Source organism: Chenopodium album, chromosome 12 (genome assembly GCF_948465745.1).
Source record: "Chenopodium album chromosome 12, dcCheAlbu1.1, whole genome shotgun sequence".
NCBI lineage: Eukaryota > Viridiplantae > Streptophyta > Magnoliopsida > Caryophyllales > Amaranthaceae > Chenopodium > Chenopodium album.
This window is the reverse complement of record NC_137845.1, coordinates 53,163,697-53,185,470: the sequence shown is the minus strand read 5'-3', so window position 1 is coordinate 53,185,470 and position 21,774 is coordinate 53,163,697. Positions and strand designations below refer to the sequence as shown.

At 32.1% G+C, this 21,774-nt stretch overlaps 1 protein-coding gene across 1 annotated transcript; it reads left to right on the top strand.

The window, feature by feature from the left end:
* The first annotated feature begins 13,698 nt into the window (after window positions 1–13,698).
* LOC145571354 (PKS-NRPS hybrid synthetase cheA-like) lies at window positions 13,699–16,425 on the top strand. Its single transcript, XM_081630403.1, has 2 exons — window positions 13,699–15,562; window positions 15,824–16,425. The coding sequence occupies exons 1-2, from the start codon at window positions 13,699–13,701 to the stop codon at window positions 16,423–16,425; spliced, it is 2,466 nt and encodes an 821-aa protein (XP_081486529.1).
* The last annotated feature ends 5,349 nt before the right edge of the window (window positions 16,426–21,774 follow it).

Genomic DNA, 21,774 nt, shown 5'->3' with positions numbered 1-21,774 from the left:
AACCCAAAATTTTGGGTAAGGGTTGAACATTTCTTGACTCGTAACCTGAAGTGACCCAATTCGAGATGACTCATGATCCGACCCTAATTGACAGGTTTACGTAGTAATAAAATTCTATTAGATTGTGAAGTATATTATTTTAACCGATTGGTATATATTATAAATGGATGTTTTACGCTTTAAACTATTTCCTTCGCTCCAAAAAATATTATGATATAATAAATAAATTATATGATAATTTTTTAGGATTACAATCTAATAATTTTTTTGAATAAAATTATAATTCATTTTGTACATTTGAAATATTGGTATTTATCAAAAATAAAACTCTAAACTAACATAATTTCCTATCCAAATAGAATTCTAAACTAACTTTTTTAATTTTATGAAGTCTATTTAAATCTATCCAACGTGGCGCGACACTTGGCGAAAAGTTGGAACGCCAAGTGTTGTCGCCTCGTGACCTGGCTAAAAGTTTAGCTTTAATATATATACTAGCTTTGTGCCCCGTGCAATGCCCGGATTGTCTATTAATTCTCAAGATAAATTTTTATCTCTGTGTCAAATTTTAAAATATATCATTGACACAAAATTAGTTAGCAATTGATGTGCTTTTATGATGATTTTCTATTTAGTAGGCATGTAATGACATAAAAATAAAATTAAAAAAATATTAGCAAAAAATAAATTAAATAAAGGTTGAATATTTCTTGACTCATAATCTGAAATGACTCGATCTGAGATGACTCATAACCCGACCCTAATTGACAGGTCTACATAGTAATAAAATTATACTAGACTGTGAAGTATATTATTTTAACTGATTAGTATATATATTACAAATGGATGTTTTACGTTTTGAACTAATTCGTTCGCTCCAAAAAATATTATGATATAAAAAAAATTTATATGATAATTTTTTAGAATTATAATCTAAATTTTTTTTTTTAGAATAAAATTATAATTTAATTTGTACATTTGAAATATTGGTATTTTATCGAAATAAAACTTTAAACTAACAACTTTATCTTGAAATTCTATCAAAATAGAATTTTAAACTAATTTTTTTTTTATCATATGAAGCTTATTTATATTTATCCAACGTGGCACGACACTTGGCGAAAAGTTGAAACGCCAAATGTCGATGCCTCGTGACCTGGCTAAAAGTTTAGCTTTATATATATATGGGTTAAAATCCCGTGCAATACACGATTGTTAAATATTTTTTACAATAATATTACAAATTATAAAGGATATATAAGATATGCAGAAATATTTCATTTAGGTATATATGGAATATGATTGTCAAATTAGAAAGAAAATATTATAAGGTATAAATAGTTTTACTTTAAATATATATATATATATATATATATATATATATATATATATATATATATATATATATATAATATAATGACAATTCGATTCATTTTATTCTTTTGATTCATTATTGTGCCTAATTTTAGGTGATAAATTGTATGATTAAAAAAAGAAAAAGAGACAATGCATGAAGTACTCACTAGTGAAAGTGTGATAACTTTTAAATTGAAAGAGAAATGATACATGACCAAAACTTTTTCATACTAAAAATGGAGACAATTTTTCTCAAAATAAAATCCAAGGATGACTTTTGTTTGGAGTATTAACTCATAAGAATACTCTACAAATTATCCTTTTAATTCGTTTAGAACACATTGGTTGCCAATATATGAAATGCTACCCAAAAAAAAAATAAAAAAAGAAATGCTACCAAAAATGAAATAAAATATTACGTAATTAAGTATTAAAGAGTCAATTTTCTTCCATCCCTAGCTTCCCACTAGAAGTCGCTAATGAATCGGATTCAAACACAATACAATCCTTTGATGAGCCTTATTCTTCTCAATAATACTTGACGGAGTAAGTTTTAATAGATTACAATGTTTTCCATGGAGCCGAGGATAGTGACCAGCGACGACGTGGTGCATTATTTAGTTGCTGTCCAAAGCCATGTAGTGTAGCATTTGGTAGTAGTCTACGGAGCCCGGCCGAGGAACGTGGTGCATTATATAGTTGCTGTCCAGAGACACTACGTAGTGTAGCATTTGGTAGTAGTCTACGGAGCCCGGCCGAGGGATGTGGTGCATTATATAGTTGCTGTCCATAGACACTACGACGTAGTGTAGCATTTGGTAGTTGTCTACCGAGGCCGGCCGCAGGTTTGTTATAGCAAATACACCACAGTTGTCCACAACTACAGTAACGAAAAGAAGTTCCACACCTATAATCAAAATTCACAAATAGACAACAAAAGAATACGTTAAGAGATCATTTGCCCTTTTAACTTTGTGCCCAATTGTCAACAAAATCATAAACAAAACAACAAACTTTTAAATAAATCGGATGTATAATAAATATTGAACATCCGTTATAAAGTTACCCCTAAAATGAGCAAAAGTTATCCTGACATAAACAAAAGTTACAAGTATGTTTTATTGATAAAAGTTATCCAAAAAATTGTAAAAATAACCCTAAATTTGATAAAAAGTGACCCTCGATATATAGTAAATTATTGTACACCAGATGAATATTATTGTACACCAGATGAATACATAAGTCATTCTTATGAATTTGAGGATATAAAAAATTTGGTTGCTATTGGATCATTTGTTAAGAAAGAATCTCTGCTTGTTAATGAAACAGTTCCACAACAAATAGTAAAATCGATGTATTGCACACTTGTAAAGAACGATCACTATATGCGATTGGAGATGACCTAAATTTGGAACATGATTGAGCTCTATACATACATACTTTATAAAGCACATTCGTTGTATATATGAATTTTAGTATTATAAAGGACATATATCGTCTTATATGTATGAAGTATATATTATCCATGATTTTCAATGCATACTATCACAATTTATGAAAAGGAAATTTTTTGTGAATAAATCAACAACTTTTTCATTATTATAGGCTCTACAATTGAATAAAGTTGTTGGTTTATTTACAAATATTAGTATTCTCAATAAACTCATTAAAGTGCGAATCAATAAACTTATTAAGGTGCGAATCAATAACCCTAAAATATTAGTATTCTCAATAAACTCATTAAGGTGCAAATCAATTACCTGCAACGCATAATATTGCAACCCATTATCTTCTCCACATATATTTTACACGCGGGACACCTTTTCCAATTTTTATCCTTAGCTAGATTCATCAACATCCTACCCTCCGTCTCTCGTTCATCCTTATTCAAAGTTTGCAACTTAGCACACTCGATCCCTTCATGCCATCCAACCCTACATTGAGCACAAAACAATCGATAGCAACTAGGGCATTCCGATCTAGTCACCTTCTCACTCCCATCATCAATCAACAATGCGGAACAATCCTTAAATGGGCAATAATACTTTTGCGAGACAACTATTGTCGACTCACACAAAAGTTTACCCCACTTAAAAAAAGTCTCAATTGTTAAAATCTCCCTACAATGCTCCGGATCTAAATATCCAGAGCATTTAGGGACGGGGCAATTGATTTGAGAAATACCGCCTTCGAGCTTGGAATCAACATAATTTCTCATACAATCAACACAATAGTAATGAGAACATCCCTTAATCCAAAACGACTCTTGTTGAGGTTTTGAGTCCGCACATATGTCACAAACAAACGTTACTTCCTTTATCTCATAATTTTTAGCGCAAATTTCATCATTCTTTTCCTTAGACTTCGATGATTCGCCTACTTCAACAATCGTAGGGCAGCTAAAATGCAATTTCCTTTTCTTTGTAGACGAGCACGGCGACAACGACGATGACGATGGGCTAGAGGAAGGTCTAGGTGTAACGTTAATGATAGTAACGTCATCGTCGTATTCGTCGCCATCAACCTTCACAATTGAAATGTTTTTGCGGAAATTTGTGGATTCAAAATACTTGCTCTCTTGTTTAGGTTCTATTATCTTCTGCTTTCCCTTGGACTTAGACATAGAATTTGTCACCTCCTTCACAAAAATACAATCATCATCTTCTTTGAGGTCATGAATTACAATACTATTTCTAGTACTGCTACAATGATGCGCCATTCTTTGAGTATTATTGAAGGTAGGAGAAAAAAATTGAAGGTTATGGTTTTAAAGATTTTGGGGGATCGTTATTTTTTTTTTATTTTTTTTTTTTTGGGAATTAGGGTTTTGAAGCTTTTGGGGAATCTAATATATATACATAAATGGGAGTTGTTCCCCGAGTTTTTAGAGAGCCACGTAAGATTTAATTTTCTTAGCGCGCCATATAGGATTATAAATTTAAGTTGTATCCAGTGAAATAAGAGATTATTAATTTCTTTTACAATTAAATAATTCAAATACCACGTAAGCAAAATTGACGAATGAGATTTTAAAGTTTAAATTAATTAAATACAAAATATTATCTTTTGATCTAATATTTTAAAACTAATATAATAACAATTTTAATCACATAAATATGAAAAATATTTTTTAAAAAAAAGACTAACAAACCGTGCATCGCATAGGCTTCATCTAGTGGTTTTTAATTTGAACTAGTTTTTGGCCCGGGCTATGCCCCGGGTCAATATATGTATATTATAAATGAGGTTTTATAATAAAAATTATGTGATAAAATTAAAATATTAAATTAGTTACATTTGTTGTAAATAAAGGAGTAGTCTAGTACAAATAATATAAAAATATTTAAGTAAGATCAAGTAGATCATAATCTCACAAACAATGGAATAATATCGGTGTGTCGTGATGAAAATCACTAACTTGAAAATGAATTTTCGGCGCAACCAATGTGCTTAATTGTATTTACCGGCACATTCCTTAAGGTTAACACATCACTTCCCCACAAAGACACTTTTGGGTGGATGATTTGAGTCAAGTAACCTATGCCCAATAGAGAATGTGTTTAGACTATTGTGCTTGATGTATTTTTCAAGTATAAAAATCAAAATAAAGGCTTCTTTAGAGAAACATGAAAAAATAAAGGGGAGGTGAATAATCACATTAAACATCCTCTTAAATGGAAGGTTATGAGAGTTACTTATCGAGAGAATAATGGTGGTTATTAATCACCTTAAACATCCTCTTAAATTGAGGGTTATAAGACTTAAGGGAATCCAAAGACCAAACCGTTGGAGTTCAACTATGACATGGCGCCACATCATCTACCTAGTCACGATGACACATGGCAGGCTCATGGCTTCCCATTGAGTTTTAATATATATATATATATATATAGATTTGAAATAACTTTTTTTTTTGTTGGGGAATGGAAGACTTTTTTGTAAATTACAAATAAGTTAGTAATAGTAATAAAAACCCTAGCCGTCTCTTCTTCTTTCTCTTCCCCTTTTTTATCTTTAGGGTTCATATACCCGCTAAAGCCCACAAATTGTGATTATCCTAGAATTAGATCTTAATAGATAGTTAATACGAGTAAATCATTTTTAACATTTTCTATTTACAACTAAAATAAATTCTATAATTTTAGATTTAATAAGTAAAAATCTATAACTAATTAAAGAAAAAACCGCTTACATCACCTGTGTACACATGTCATTTTATCACTAAAAAATTTCCCTCCAATTTGCTTATGATATCATCATTTTTTTTTCCTATTTTTGTCCTTCGAAATTCAAAATTGGAAAAAATAATTCTTAAAAATAAATAAAAGTGTGAATATCAATTAATCAAAAACATATTAATGATTTTTCTCTTTTCAAAAACCCTCATTTTGTGATTAATTATTTTACACTCTCTTATTGATTTTTTTTTTATTCTAATTAAATCATGCATCGCACGAGTACTAATGTAGTCAAGTGAAAATAATAACACACTTTAACCATTTAACGCATGTACTGTGTCATATTGGGTGCACTAGAGGATTTGTCGGAGACCACACTAGTTTGGTTTTAATTTAATGTTGTACATTTTTCTGTTGCAAGTTGGTTTTTTAACCCCTTGCTTATAGTTAGGCCCTATTCACTTCACCTAAAAAAATATTCAATAAAAATAAGTTCAGTTTAGTAAAAATTGTTTCATTTCAATAAAAATCAGTAATTTTAAAGAAAAATAATAATAGAAATTTAGCAAAAAGAATTTCAATTCAGCAAAAATAAATTCAATTCAGTAAAACTAATTTCAGTTCAGTAAAAATAATTTTAGTTCAGCAAAAATAATTTCATTCAGTAAAATAATTTCAATTCAGTAAAAATAATTTCTATTCAACAAAAATAATTTCAATTCAGTAAAAATAAATTCAATTCAACATAAATAAGATGAAGTGAACAAAGCCTTAGGGCATATTCACATTTACTGAACTGAGCTGAACTGAACTAAACTGATTGGAGCTGAACTGAATAGAGTTGAAATGAATATTTATGAGAAAAGAAAATTAGGAGCTGAACTGAATTGAAATTAAGCTGAAGTGAACAAGCCCTTACTCGCTCTGTCTATTAAAGATTGCTTCATGATCTTCTCACAAACAGTATTGATCAAATAGTTAAATTTGTTTTCTTAGCATGTAGTATGTACCCCTAAGGCCCTGTTCACTTCACCTTAACAAAAATAAGATTCAGTAAAAAAAATAATTCCAGTTTAGTAAAAATAATTTTGGTTTAGTAAAAATTAGTTCAGCAAAAGTAATTTCAGTTCAGTAAAATTAATTTTAGTTCAGTAAAAATAATTTAAGTTCATAATTTCTGTTCGGCAAAAATAAGGTAAAGTGAACGGGGCTTAAGTGATAGGGTAATTAATTGGGTGATTAAAGCTCTGTTCACTTCACCTTAAAAATATAATATTAAGTAAAAATAATTTCAGTTCAGCAAAAATAAGTTCAGTTCAGTAAAATTAATTTCAGTTCAATAAAAATAATTTTAGTTCAGTAAAAATAAGTTCAGTTTAGTAAAATTCAGTTTTCTTAAAGAAGAATTATAATAGAAAATCAGTAAAAGTCATTTCAATTCAGCAAAAATAATTTCAGTTCAGTAAAATTAATTTAAGTTCAGTAAAAGTAATTTAAGTTCAGCAAATATAATTTTTTTCAGTAAAAATAATTTTAGTTCAGCAAAAATAGGGTGAAGTGAACGACCTAAATAGAGTAGAAAAATTGTAGGAATGGGAGCACTATATATTGGGAGAAATGAGAGTATCTTGCTGAAAGATATTCATTAGAAGATATTGATTGTATTTGCCTATATATCTGTCAAAGTTGACATAACGATAGATCTCCAGATTCCTTAATCTTCTCTTTCCTATATGATCACATGTTATTGGGATTATATTAGTTGGTGCACCGTTGATTCATGATTTCTTCTCCCTACTTCACCAAATCTTCTATACATATACTAAAATAACAACAGCTGACATCATCACTTTTTAAAATTGTACACATATTAAGCTGTTGTTAAAATTTTTCCCGCCTAAATCAATTGCTAACATTTTTTTTTTAACCTTAAATTATTATAATATTTCTTTTTTTGGATACAATTACTCCATATTTTATATTATGAGTTTATAAGTGACTATTTGGCTTCAAAATATAATTACTCCCATTAAAGAGTACTCCGTATTACATAATTTGCTTAAATTTTTATTGTTCATCAAAATTAATTAAATCTAAATATCATTGCAATTAATAATTATGTTTCTATAATTTATCTCATATGAGAGACATATATAAAATAAATTTATTTCGAAGAATTTTTTTATGCCTTGCATCGCACGGGGCTTATCTAGTAATAATTATTTGCTCTCCCTTAATTGCTCAACTAATTTCCTTAAATTTTTTCTAATCATATTGACCTTGTCCAGTTTGGAAGACATACCCAAGAGCGGGTGATGAGAATTGATCCAATGACCACCTAGAATCGAGAGAAAAGTTTTAACCACTAGAGTTATTCCTTACTCTCTCTAACTATCACTTTTATTGAGTATTGACACGGAGTAATAATGAAACAAAGTAGTACTCCGTAGTATGTACTCGTGAGTCTTCAACCATCGTACAAAATAAACAACAACAGTGATGATGATTTAGTAAATCTTGAAAAGTTCTATAAAATTCAAAGAATTATGATGATACTCACGAGTATCATCATAATACTTTATTGAAGCATAAGGTATCATCATAATACTTTATTGAAGCATAAGGTATTGTTAGTAGTGAACTAGTGATTAGAGTTTGGACTAGTTACAACCTTCCCCACCAAAAGACATTGTACTCTTTGATGTACCACCAAATTTTGACTATCTTCCACCACACCACCCACTACTTTATTTGCCCATATATTTTCACTTTCTTTATTTAAATAAAAATTTAGTAATAAAGTTTTCTAGTATGAGTAGTTTGAGTCTCTTTTAATTGTCACTTTCTCACTAAATTTACGACCAACCTCCCCTCAATAACAACTGAAAATAGTATTATAATTTTCTATTTGAGTGAGGTTTGTACCTAAGAAAGGTCGTTTATAAGTACGGCACTATCTTTTGAGTTTTGAGAGAATTGAAAGAATAATTATCAACCCCACCCCCCATAATATTCTTTTTTATTGGGCAAAATTTCAACTATTTGATAAGAACATCAAATATATTTTATTCCTTAATTAACATGACTACATGAGTGATGATACTATTCCTATTCATTTTAATTTGACTACTATTGTACGGCATATATCGATTAAAAGATATTGGTAGAAGAATAATCTCGATTGTGGCCGGTCTTACATAATTTAGGCCCCGTTCTTTAGAGCTGTTCTGCTCTGCTCTGTTAAAATCTGCTCTGCTCTGCTCTGCCCTGTCCTACTCTGCTTAAAAATAATACTTAAAATTGAATTCTCATAATAATAATTAATAATAATAAATAATTAATATTTAACAATAATAATATTAAAAATTAATATTTAATAATAATTATTATAAATATTAAATAATTAATATTTAATAATAATATTATTAAAAATTAATATTTAATAATAATAATAATAAATAATTAATATTTAATAATAATAATAATAATATTAAAAATTAATATTTAATAATAATAATAATAAATAATAAATATTTAATAATTATAATAATAATTAATATTGAATTATAATAATAATAATAACAATAATTAATAATTAATAATTATAATATTAATAATAATAATAATAATAATTAATATTTAATAATAATAATAGTAATAATACTTATTACTAATAATAATTATAATAATAATTGATTTTTTATAATAAAAATTAATATTTAAAAATAATAACTAATATTTAAAGATAATACTAATTATTAATTTTTAATAATAATAATAATAATAATAATTAAATAATATTTAATAATAATTATTATAATAATAATAATAATAATTTATATTTAATGATTATAATAATAATGCGATAATATTAATAAAAGTAGTAGTAGTAGTAGTAGTAGTAGTAGTAGTAATGATGATGATGATAATACAGCGGTAGCAGTAGCAGTAGCAGTAGTAGTAGTAGTAGTAGTAGTAGTAATAATAGTAATAATAATAATAATAATAATAATAATAATAATAATAATAATAATAATAATAATAATAATAATAATAATAATAATAATAATAATAATAATAATGAAATTAGCTCTACTCGGCTCAGCTCTGCTCTGCTTCAATCTGTCCTGCTTTGCTGAAATCTGCTCTGCTCTGCTAACTCCTGCTCTGCTCTGCCTGGAATCTCAAAAGAACAGGGCCTTACTTAAATATTTTAATGTTAACTGATTTTATATACTTCTATAGTTCCATCATTTCAAAAGGTTTTATTCATTTACTATTTATGTGGTCTAGATAAAAATATTTTTAATCTTATTACATTTAAAAGAAATTGAAAATACTTTATCCGTTTTCATTTAGTTGACGTGTTCAATTTTGGCACACATATTAAGGAGAGAAGAGATACTAAGAGAGAATGATAAAGCAAGTGGGGTACAATAAAAAAAAACAAGGTATAAAAGTTACCCAAAAAGCAAGAAACGTGTCAACTAAAAATAAACTTACTAAAAAGCAATATGTATCAACTAAAAAAAACGGAGGTAAGTAGTAAATAGGATTGTTAGATTTTGTCTAATGTAAAATTTCTAAATAGTATAATTTTTATATATACATGGTTAAAGTTTTGGTAAATAAACCATTATAAACACAAAACAAGGCCCTATTTTGTTCACCTTATTTCACTTATTTCAAGTTTAATAAATTTAAATTAAAGTTCATGAGATAAGTTTAAGTTCAATTCTAAAAAAAATAAGTTCATTACGGGTTATCTAAGTTCAAAATATAACTAAAATAGATATTAATATTCCCTCTGACCCGGAATAAGGCCCCGATCACTTCATCTTATTTTTGCTGAGCTGAAATTATTTTTACTGAACTGAAATTATTTTTGCTGAACTTAATTTATTTTTATTGAACTGAAATTAATTTTACTGAACTGAAATTATTTTTGCTGAACTTAAATTATTTTTACTGATTTTTTGTTATATTTCTTTTTAAAGTTACTGATTTTTAATAAACTGAAATTATTTTCACTGAACAAAACTTATTTTTACTGAACTGAACTTATTTTTACTGAACTGAACTTATTTTTGCTGAACTGAAGTTATTTTTACTAAACTGAAATTATTTTTACTAAATATTATTTTTTTTAAGGTCGGATGAAGTGAATAAGGACTAACTACATACACAGTCAAACTTTGCACACATGCCGATGTACTAATTTGACCTTATTTTTACATGAATAAATATTTATGAAATTAAATAAAACAATTCCAACATGTCAATTATTATGGAGACGGAGAGAGAAAGTTCTAATGAGTTCAATTAAGAGTATGTTCTCTTCAGCTTAATTTAAGTTCAGTTCAGTTCAATTTAGCTCCTAATTTCCTTCTCTCATAAACAATTCGTTTCAGTTTTATTCAATTCAGTTCCAATCAATTCAATTCAGTTCAATTCAGCTCAGTTCAGTTTAGTAAATCAGAACAGGCCCTAAGTTTAAATAAGTAAAAATTAGATAAATAAAACACACACCCTTAATTATGATTTATATGGTGTTATTAGAGCTTATTAATGAACTTTTCAAGTATTCAACCCTTTTTATTTTATCTAAACTTTTTAGCCCTTATTTTATTTTATTTGAATTTCTTAAATCTGAGTAAGTTAAATTGAAGTGAATAGAACATAGCCATATATAAATTGTCCCCTTAATTTTCTTCCTACAAATTAGTCTATTCAATTTATAACTATAATTTAATGAGAATTATAATTTTACATACAAAGAGGTAGAATTTTTTATGCTGGTGGAGGACTGAAAGTGGAATAAAACTTTTGAATAGATCTGCATATATTAATTTATTGTCCACCACTTATATTAGAGTCCTATATTTAAGTTATAATAAAGATTCACTATTATTGTGAACCAAATATACACAATTAAGTTTTAATAAAGATTTATTATACTGTATTAAAATTAGAATTATTATAGTCAACATACACTGTCTATGCGTGGACTTTAGTTTAGGTGTACAATAATATTATTGTGAACCGATTCCGAGTATTTTCTAAAAAGTGACACTCCGTTTTTAAATAATTGCTTCATTTCTTTTGGGCACTTATATCGATGCTAATCTTTGATTAATTATATCTTTAATTATCAATAAGTATAAATTTTAATAATTAAAAATTAATAATCTATTCATGGATACGATTCCAACAATTACCTATAAGACTATTTTTTTTATATACATAAATCACAAATATTAGTCAAATTAGGACAAATAAACAGTGCAAAAAAATAAAAATGAAGCAAGTATTTAAAAACGAAGGGAGTAATATACTATCTCTATTTTATATTATTTGTAACTATTTACCATAAAATATGAGGAGAAATTGTCTAATTATTATAAATAATACTTCGTACGAAACGAAGGTAATACTATTTTCAATTGATTAAATTTGGTGAGGCATAGGAATTTATCTATTTTCCATTTTTCAGAAGAAAAGATACAAAATGGTTACAGTCTTACAGTGTGTAGTTGATAAAGCATGTGCCATTTCAGAATCCAAGAGACTTTATTTGGGTCGGTGGAACATTTTTTTTCTTTTTTGTCTTAATATAAGGAGATAAATGTACTTATGTACTTATAGTAGTAGAGCAACAAGTGTCTAAAATTTAAATGTGTCAAGAGATTATATTCTTTCCACAGAAGAAGTTTGCCACATTATCTTTGAGGTTTACTAAATCACCCTACTTGTTACTAGATTTAGTACATTATTACTTCCTCCGCTCTTGAAAGTTTAATTTATGGTTAAATAAAAAGATAATTGAATATTACTGAATTGAACTTATTTTTACTGAACTGAAATTATTTTTACTGAATTGAAATTATTTTTACTGATTTTCTATTATAATTTTTCTTTAAGATAACTAAATATTACTGAACTGAAATTATTTTTATTGAACTGAACTTATTTTTACTGAACTGAATATTATTTTTTTAAGGTGAAGTGAGCAGGGCCTTAGTCCCATATACTATTTTGGGCGTTTTAAAAAGATCTACCCATATTGAATTTGTTCCATTTTTAACTTAACTTTTTTAGAATTAATTGGTTGTGAATTGATGACATGACTCTAAGTTAGGAAAACTCTATCTAAAATTATGCATTATGATTTATGCTTTCCCAAAAAAAATTCAAAAAACTTATATAAGGCAAACTAATTATGAATTATTTTGTACATTAATGTTAGATTCCAAATATTCTTCTTTTCTTATTTTATGTGATTGATTCTGTATGGAACTAAACAACGCCCACATTTTTATCGAAATCGCCCACATTTTTTATGTAAACTTCCAACATTACCCTTTTCTTCCTCTCTCTCCTAACACAACCACCACCGCCCGTCACCACCATTGCACCGTCGCCACCAGCGCCAACATGACGGAAAGTGATAGCGGCAGGCCGTGTACTCCGCCGGATCCACTTCGCGAGGTAATTTATTTTCGCCAGAACTCAAACCGCCCAAAAAAAACGGTCCACCGTGGTCAAACGGGGCAAACTGGGCGGTTAAACCGTGGTAAAACCGGGCAATCCGGGCGGTCCAACCACGGTCAAACCGTGTAGTCCAGGCGGTTTGACCATGGTCAAACCGCCTGGACTACACGGTTTGACCGTGGTTCATGGTCAAACCGCCTGGACTACACGGTTTGACCGTGGTTGGACCGCCCGGATTGCCCGGTTTTACCACGGTTTAACCGCCCAGTTTGCCCGGTTTGTTTTTTTTTATTAATATTGTTTTTATTATTATTATTTAATTGTTATTATTATTATTATTATTATTATTATTATTATTATTTCATTGTTATTATTATTATTATTATTATTATTATTATTGTTCTTGTTGTTATTATTACAATAACTATGATTATGATTATTATTGTTGTTATGATTATGATTATTATTATTTTGATTATTATTTTAAAAATATTTTGTTGGGATGTTTAATAGGCATCACTACCGGATTATGGTGGCGATGGCATCGACTACAGTTCATATTTTATAACGTCAATGATCTTCCCGACTTTTGAAGAAGCATTTGAATGGGCACAAAACATTTCCATACGTTATGACTTTTTCCTTACAAAGTCTTCGGATAAGAAACAACGAGATGGTCGACCGGTCAAGTATCTTAAGTGCAATCGTGGCCATAGAAACACAGCCGAAGATAGAGATATGGAGAATGCTATACGGAAAAACACGAAAAGAAAGGGTGTTAAGTGTCCATTTCGTATCAAGGTCACATGTACCGGTGGACGATCAAGGGTGGAAAATCATTCCTTCATCAGGTTTGCATGGCTTGCATAACCACCCAATGATGGTATATCGAGAGGGTCATCGGCAAGTGAGTGGTCTAAGTCCGACTGCGAAGCAATTGGTTAGTCAAATGAGTTCAGCATGTGCTAAACCTAGTCACATAATGGCGGCAGTGAAAGATGTGTTTCCCACTGAGAACCCTAACATGAGACACATCTACAATTTCAGAAGTCGTATTAGGGTTGATGCTAGTGAAGGGAGAGATGTCGTCAACCAGTTCCTTCACTTGGCCAATGAGCGCAAATACGTTAGTTGGGTAGCTGCTGACCCCGACACACGTGTTGTCACCCACGCCTTTATGGCACATCCAGAGATGGCGAATATGTTACGAACATATCCACATGTCATAGGGATGGATTCCACTTACAAGACAAACAGATACAACATGCCGTTTTTCGAGATTGTTGGGATCACACCGACAAATCAAAACTTTTTGATCGCGTATGCTTTAATGAAGACAGAGTCCTATGAGAGTTACAAGTGGGTCTTGGAGAAATTGAAGTTGTATATAGGTTTTGAAGTGACTCCTAAGGTGATACTAACTGATCGAGAGTTGGGACTTACGAAGGCGGTGAAAGAGATATTCCCAAACACAGCTCACTTGATATGTAGGTGGCACATCAACAAATATGTGTTGGCCAAGGTATACCATTTGTGTAAGAAAGACATGGTGACTGCCGAGAAATTTAGGAATGGGAGGTGGTCAAAAATCATGAATGCGACAACTGAGGATGAATATGAATTTGAGTTGCAACATATGAAGGATACTTGGGGAAGGTCAAGGCATACCATTGTGGATTATGTGAAAAAAACTTGGCTTGTGCACAAGAACAAGTTTATTCCGGCTTGGACAAATAAGGTGCTGCACTTTGGCAACATGAACACGTGTAGAGTGGAGAGTCAACATTCTGTGCTTAAACAGTGGCTCGGAAGCTCCAAAGGGTCAATGGATTCTATCTTCAACCGTGTACACCGCGCCACTGAGGGTTTGCTTATTCAAATTCGTCATCATTTGGAGGACTCCAGACGACGAATTGGAGTGGAGTACAGGGGAATGCCCTTGCACAATCTCAGTGGCTATGTTTCCTTCCATGCTCTCAAAATTCTTAAGCAGGAGGTGAACAGGATGAGAGAGTTATCTGATGATGTGTACGAGCGTTGTGGTTGTGCGATGTTGATGACACACGAACTCCCATGCGCTTGTACTATACACACCTCGATTCAGGGTGGTACGGGGTTGTATTTGGATCAGGTCCATCCTTTTTGGAAAACCCTAGTCATTGGAGACGGTGTTGACATTCCTATCTTTGAGGATGAGTTGGAACAGGACACGACACAGTTTAGATCCCTGGTTGATGAGGTACTACTTCGTGATGCCAGTTTTGTGCGAAGTGTGAACCGAGTGTTGTTTGCGGAGCTTTACCCTGAAGATGTAGATTATGAAGAGCCCGAGATAAATGAGACAACCAGGGGTCGACCACAAGGCCAACAGTGGTGCTCATCTACCAGGCGTGATCCAAGTGGCTTCGAGCATATTCCGGGCAGTCGTAGTCATGGTCGTGGGCGAGGTCGCGGCCGAAGTAGGGGTCGTGCTACTTCTACATCTAGCTCCGGACGTGGTCGATCACAATCATCAGTAAACATGGAAACGCCTTCTGGTATATGCTTTATTATTATTATTATTGTTGTTGTTGTTGTTGTTGTTGTTACTTGCTATTATTATTATTATTATTATTATTATTATTATTATTATTATTATTATTATTATTATTGTTGTTGTTGTTACTTGCTATTATTATTATTATTGTTGTTGTTGTTGTTAATATGTTTTACATTTAATTAATTCTTTTGGGATTTAATTAGTGCGGATGTTATCGGGTTTTTATAATGCTAAAATACTTTCCTGTTGATTATTACAGGTAGTCAGATGAACATCGATGATTTTTTATACGTCGATCATTTTCCGAAATTCATGTTGCCGTTTTTGGAAGGTTGGCTTGACCTGATAGGTGACGAAAATTGCGGATTTCGATGTGTTGCAGATTTCTTTTTGGGTGACCAGGAGCAGTGGATGTTGGCTAGGACTATGGTTGCAAACGAGGTTGCCGCGCATCCTAAACTTTACTCTCAAATTTATGCTGATCAACTGGAGAACGAGGTTCGTCGTATCAGATGGACTGGTGGGAGATGCACAAGTGAACATTGGAAGGTAGTGTTTCAGGACTTGTTTCCAATCGCTAACCTATTCAACACTGCCATTATGCTTTTCGGTGGCGGCGTAGATGGAATAGGTATCACTGTGCTACCATGGAGTGCCCCGTCCACTGCCACGGGCCCATATAGGGAGTTTGCACTCCTCACAGTGGCAAACTATCACTATGTTCGATTGGACATGTCACCTAATTTTCCAGTCCCTCCTGTAACAGGTTTTTGGTACGACGTGCGCGATTTTAGTGTGCAAGACTGGGATCAACGTTATGTAGGTCGGATAGCAACATGGCATACTTTAGCTACAAATTAGTGATAGAACTTTGCAATGTTTAGTTGTAGAACTTTGCATAGTTGTAGAATTAAGCAATGTATTATGCAAATTTAAATTCAAATAATAAATTTAAAAAATTTTACAACATAACCTAAAACAATGAAGTTAGTTTCTAAATAAGAAAATGAAATCAACTACATCCTTATCATTGCGTCCCACACCGCAATAAGCTCCTGGGCCTCAACCACTGTCTGGGTAATCTCACCGCCGCTATCAGCAATGAATCGTCGTATAACATGCATGGAGCGACCCATCCAGTATAAAAAATACAAAAAATAATCAGTACCAATATTAAGTTGCACAGTAATCTATGGAAAACAAGTAACAAATACTTACGTAATCAGTGTTCGTCCTCCTTGGAATTGGTAGGGGGGCAAGTACCGCGGTATCACTGATAAGCCGAGGATGGGAGTACGTGTAAAACCAGGCCAAGTAGTCAGGTGTGCATGTGGGCTGTCCATCCAATAGAGGTGGATGGAACGACAGGCCGAAACAGCAGCTCCCAGGACCAAACTTATCCCATAACCCCTGACCTCGAAAAGTAACGCTATACGATCGGACATTAGAAGGTCTGTACGCGCTGTCAGGCCTAAAACCGGGCCGCGGTATCCCCTGCACATGACCAAGTTGCCGTAAAACCCTGTCTGGGTTATACGGCTCGACGATGTCCCGAAACTATATACATCCCATGTACGTGGTTCTCGTGACGTCCTGTGTAGGGGTAAGTTTATAGGGCCACCAGTTAACCTGCACACGCAATCATAAGAAGAATGTTACATTAGTTGTGAAGACGTTAAATAATAATATAATATACGCAAGCTAAGTTCACATACTACCTCAGCATCAGTCATCTGATCAATTCGGGTACGGAAAGATATAAGTCGCTGGTGATCCCTCGACTCTGAGCGTGGATCCCACATTGAGGCCCGTGCCTCACCTGGCTGTACCACTAAAGCTCCCTGACAAGGCCGAAAACATGGGAAGTACTCTTATATCCACGCCTGCAGAAGCGTGAGACAACCTCCGATAGCCTTACACTCAATACGGGAGGCGATACCCAGCTGCCGATACAGGAAAGCAAGTGTAGCTGACCCCAAGAATATCGGTGAAGATCGTCATAAGACTTCTTCACCTCTAAAATGCAGGAGGGAAGAAGGCGGTGACCACTCTTGTCAACGAACAGGGTGCTACCAAGTAGTGTGACAAAGAAACCCATGAACTCAACGTTTGGGACCCGATCCAACAACTTGCACCGTTCATAGATGCTAGTCACCGCTACAGCACCGTTCTCCCAAATAGCTTTCGGCTTCACCAAAAGTTCATCCCTACTCAGCCCCAACAACTCCTGAAAGTTAATCTGGAGAGATGCACTGTCGCTAACCATGTCAACCAAGTCACCCTCAACGGGGATCCCCAGAATATAAGCGACGTCGTGTAGCATGATCGTCATCTCACCAAAGGGGAGATGAAAAGTGTTCGTATCCGGCTGCCACCGTTCAACGAACGCAGAGATCAGAGGCCAATCAATGTGGAAATGCATGATAGACGGCAAGTGCTGTAGTCCAGTGACACTAAGGCGTGCACGTAAATCCGCACTCAGCTCTGTCTCCTATTCCTGCAACGACCTACACCACTGAATCCTACTGTGGCACCTCAACGGATCACGATCATCCCCGACCCAAACACGAGAAGCAACGTGAGCTGCATAGCTAGGGATAAGACTGCCATCAGCTGGACCACCTGGCATCGCCTCGTGAACAAGCCAAGACGTATCTGAGTCTTGAGAACCATGAACCTACGAGTACGGCCGGTGCTCGAAGTCGTAGTCGTAGAACCCACAAACCTCCCTCCTCTACCTTTCCTCACGAAAATCCCAGACGACGACTCCCCGTGCTCGAATCCTCCTCGCCCACTCTCGGAAGTCGTGGCATCCTCCGTGTCATGATGATCAGAATCATAATCATCCATGACCTGATCTAGCTCGTGCTGAGCATCCGAAGGCCAACCCAGGACATCATCCACCGTGCGAGAAGCTGCCCTCTCCCTCCTAACAGAAGCATCAACACCACGAGATCGAGTATGTCGAGGACCCGATCCTTCGACACGTGTGAACTCGATATTTAGCCTTCTAACGGTTTGTGGCTATTATTTAATAAAAAAATGTAATACAAATAATTAATACTCAATTCTATAAATCTAATTAATATTCACTAATAATAAAAAAATTACATTATTATTTTATTTTCCTAAACATAAATCTAATTTATAATCACTTAAAATAAACAATTACATTATTTTATTTTCCTAAACATAAATCTAATTAATATTCACTACCAATAAACAATTACATTATTTTATTTTCCTAAACATAAATCTAATTAATATTCACTAATAATAAACAATTACGTAATTTTATTTCCTACACATAAATCTAATTAATATTCACTTAAAATAAACAATTATATTACTTAATTTCTTAAACATATTTCTAATTAACATTCACTTAAAATAAACAATTACATAATTTTATTTCCTAAACATATTTCTAATTAATATGCACTTAAAATAAACAAATATATAATTTTATTAATATGCAAAATAAATATATAATTAAATTATTTTTTTTAATTACGTAAACCGCCCAAGTAAGACGGTTTAACCACGGTCAAACCGCCCAGGCAATACGGTTTTACCGTAGACAAACCGCCCAGAAAATACGGTTTGACCGTGGTCAAACCGCCCAAACTATACGATTGAACCATGGTCAAACCGTATATCCTGGGCGTTTTGACCATGGTCAAATCGTCTAACTTGGGCGGTTGTACCACGGTTGAATCGCACAGACAGGGCGGTTTTAGTACTTTTCCGGCGAAAAAAAATATACCCGCTCCGCCTGGGCTGCGTCCTCCTCCCTCGCGCGTGCTGCGTTCCTCGACCGTGGCATTCTCGACAGTTATGGGCGGTGGTGGTGGTGATATTGAAGTGGTGGTGGTTGCAATGTGCGGTGGTGGTGTTGGTTGGTGGTGGTGGTGATTTTAAGTTTTCTTGAGAGGTGTTAAGTGAGGAGAGAGAAAGAGGTGACGTTAGAGAGTGAAAGAGAAAAACAGTTTAGGATTTTGAGTATGGGTAAGAACGTAAATTCATTCCTAATTTGTGGGCGTTATTTAACAACTCCCTTATGAAATGGAGGGAGTAATAGATAGAGAATTTGCATCATAGTTGCAAATTTTATAATTTGTTCTAAACAATCCCAATAATAAAATAAGGAAAAAAAAAAGGTAATTCATCAATGTCTACATTAGTGGTTAGTTTGAAATAATTAAATTGAATTTACAGTCATTTTTAAGGATAAGAGCATCTCCAACAGCAAGCTACAATATACTGTAGCTTGTTTTGCCACGTCAGATTTTAAAACTACTAAGATTTAAGCTACAAAGTTCCACATTGGTCGGTTACATTACTTTGTAGCTTGCCTCATCAAATATTTTTTAATTTTTTTTTATATATATGTTTAATATTTTAGTCTACAAATAATACTACCCCAAAAAAAAAAAAAATGAATAAGAAAAATTAAAATGTTTGTTTTAAAAAAATTGTTTAAAAAGATTATGATAAAGATAGACCCTTAAAAAACTTAAATACATCATACATATCATGATATCAAGTACTATACATTTCTATTTGTAAAAAAAAAAAGTACTGTATAATTTTATCTATTTAGCGTTTTGCATGCCAAGCTATTTCACACCGTAGTATTTCAATTGATGGATATTGATTTGCATTATATTTTAAAAAATAAAATAAAAATTATTTTTGCTTTAAACTTTCAAGCAGTGTTGCTTAACTGAGCAGTGTTGCTCATCCAAGCAAGGTTGCGAATGTTGTTCCAATGATCAACTTTCTGTTTTTATACTTTTTAAATTTACAAGCAAGTCCTTTAAATAAACCATTGGAGATGCTCTAAGGCAATTTATCATATAAGAACAGCAGGTTAAGCCTCTTGAAGGTTGAGGGGTGATGGAAGCTTTACCCCAAATTGCTTCTAATGACAATTAATCCTACACAACTTTAAAAACTAGAAAGAGTGTAATTAGCTTAGGTTTTTTTTTTTTAATTAATGATAATGTAATTAGATTAGTTGGTCAAAGTTTTAAATTATAGTATTACTCAAGGTCAATTCAAGATCGATCAAATTATAGTGACGCGGGAGCAATAGACCAATATGGGTATTCTTGAAAATTCATGGAATTTTAAGAAAGTCTACACTACCTTTTAGTTATTATTAATTATTAGGATTTTTGCCTATGGGTTTTTACCTTTCACTTGAAAGGATTTTTTCTATTTTTAGGCTTTAAGAGTTTTAAGAAAGGATATTTATTTATTTATTTATGTTAGGATAGATTTAGTAGTTAGTTAATATATGATTAGTAGATATATTAGGATTAAGATTCTTAATATTTTATCTTATTTTAGGATATAATTATTAGTTTCCTATCTTATCTTTGTACGATTTGTCACCCTATAAATATGGGTGTATATCAATAATAGTTTAAGAATGAGAGAGTTTTATTTTGGGAATTAATCCTTTTCAAGCGTTGCTCGTTTGATTGTTAATAAAAAAATCACTTGTTGCGACTCGTGATCATGTTCTAGTTGCGACTAGGAATAGACTCTCTATTTCTGCGAGAATTATTGTACTATCCTTTTAATTTTCGTGTAATTTCTTTAGTTCTTATTAAAATCCGAAAATCCAATGTTATTATAGCTTGCGAGCCTTGTGAGAGTCTTGAGAGATCTACATCATAATGGTATCAGAGCCAGGTTTTGTGAGTCCTTTTGGCACTTACACGATCTTGGTGTGTTGGTTTCGTTATCATGTTTCAAGATTTGACAAAATTCGAGGCGAATTTTTTTCGAAGAAGGGGAGTATGATGCGGGAGCAATAGACTAATATGGGTATTCTTTAGAATTCATGGAATTTTAAGAAAGCCTACACTATCTTTTAGTTATTATTAGTTATTAGGATTTTTGCCTATGGGTTTTTACCTTTCACTTGAAAGGATTTTTCCTATTTTTAGGCTTTAAGAGTTTTAGCCATTAGGATATTTATTTATTTAATTTATTTATGTTAGGATAGATTTAGTAGTTGGTTAAAATATGATTAGTAGATATATTAGGATTAGGATTCTTAATATTTTATCTTATTTTAGGATATAATTATTAGTTTTCTATCTTATGTTTGTACGATTTGTCACCCTATAAATATGGGTTTATATAATAATAGTTTATGAATGAGAGAGTTTGTTTTGGGAATTAATGCTTTTTGAG

What these genes read in the sequence shown, in the direction of transcription:
- LOC145571354 (XM_081630403.1), top strand. Translation starts at nt 13,699, where the DNA reads ATGGTCGACCGGTCAAGTATCTTAAGTGCAATCGTGGCCATAGAAACA. An exon ending in AAACATGGAAACGCCTTCTG is followed by an intron (nt 15,563 to 15,823) that starts GTATATGCTTTA and finishes TGATTATTACAG; the next exon opens with GTAGTCAGATGAACATCGAT.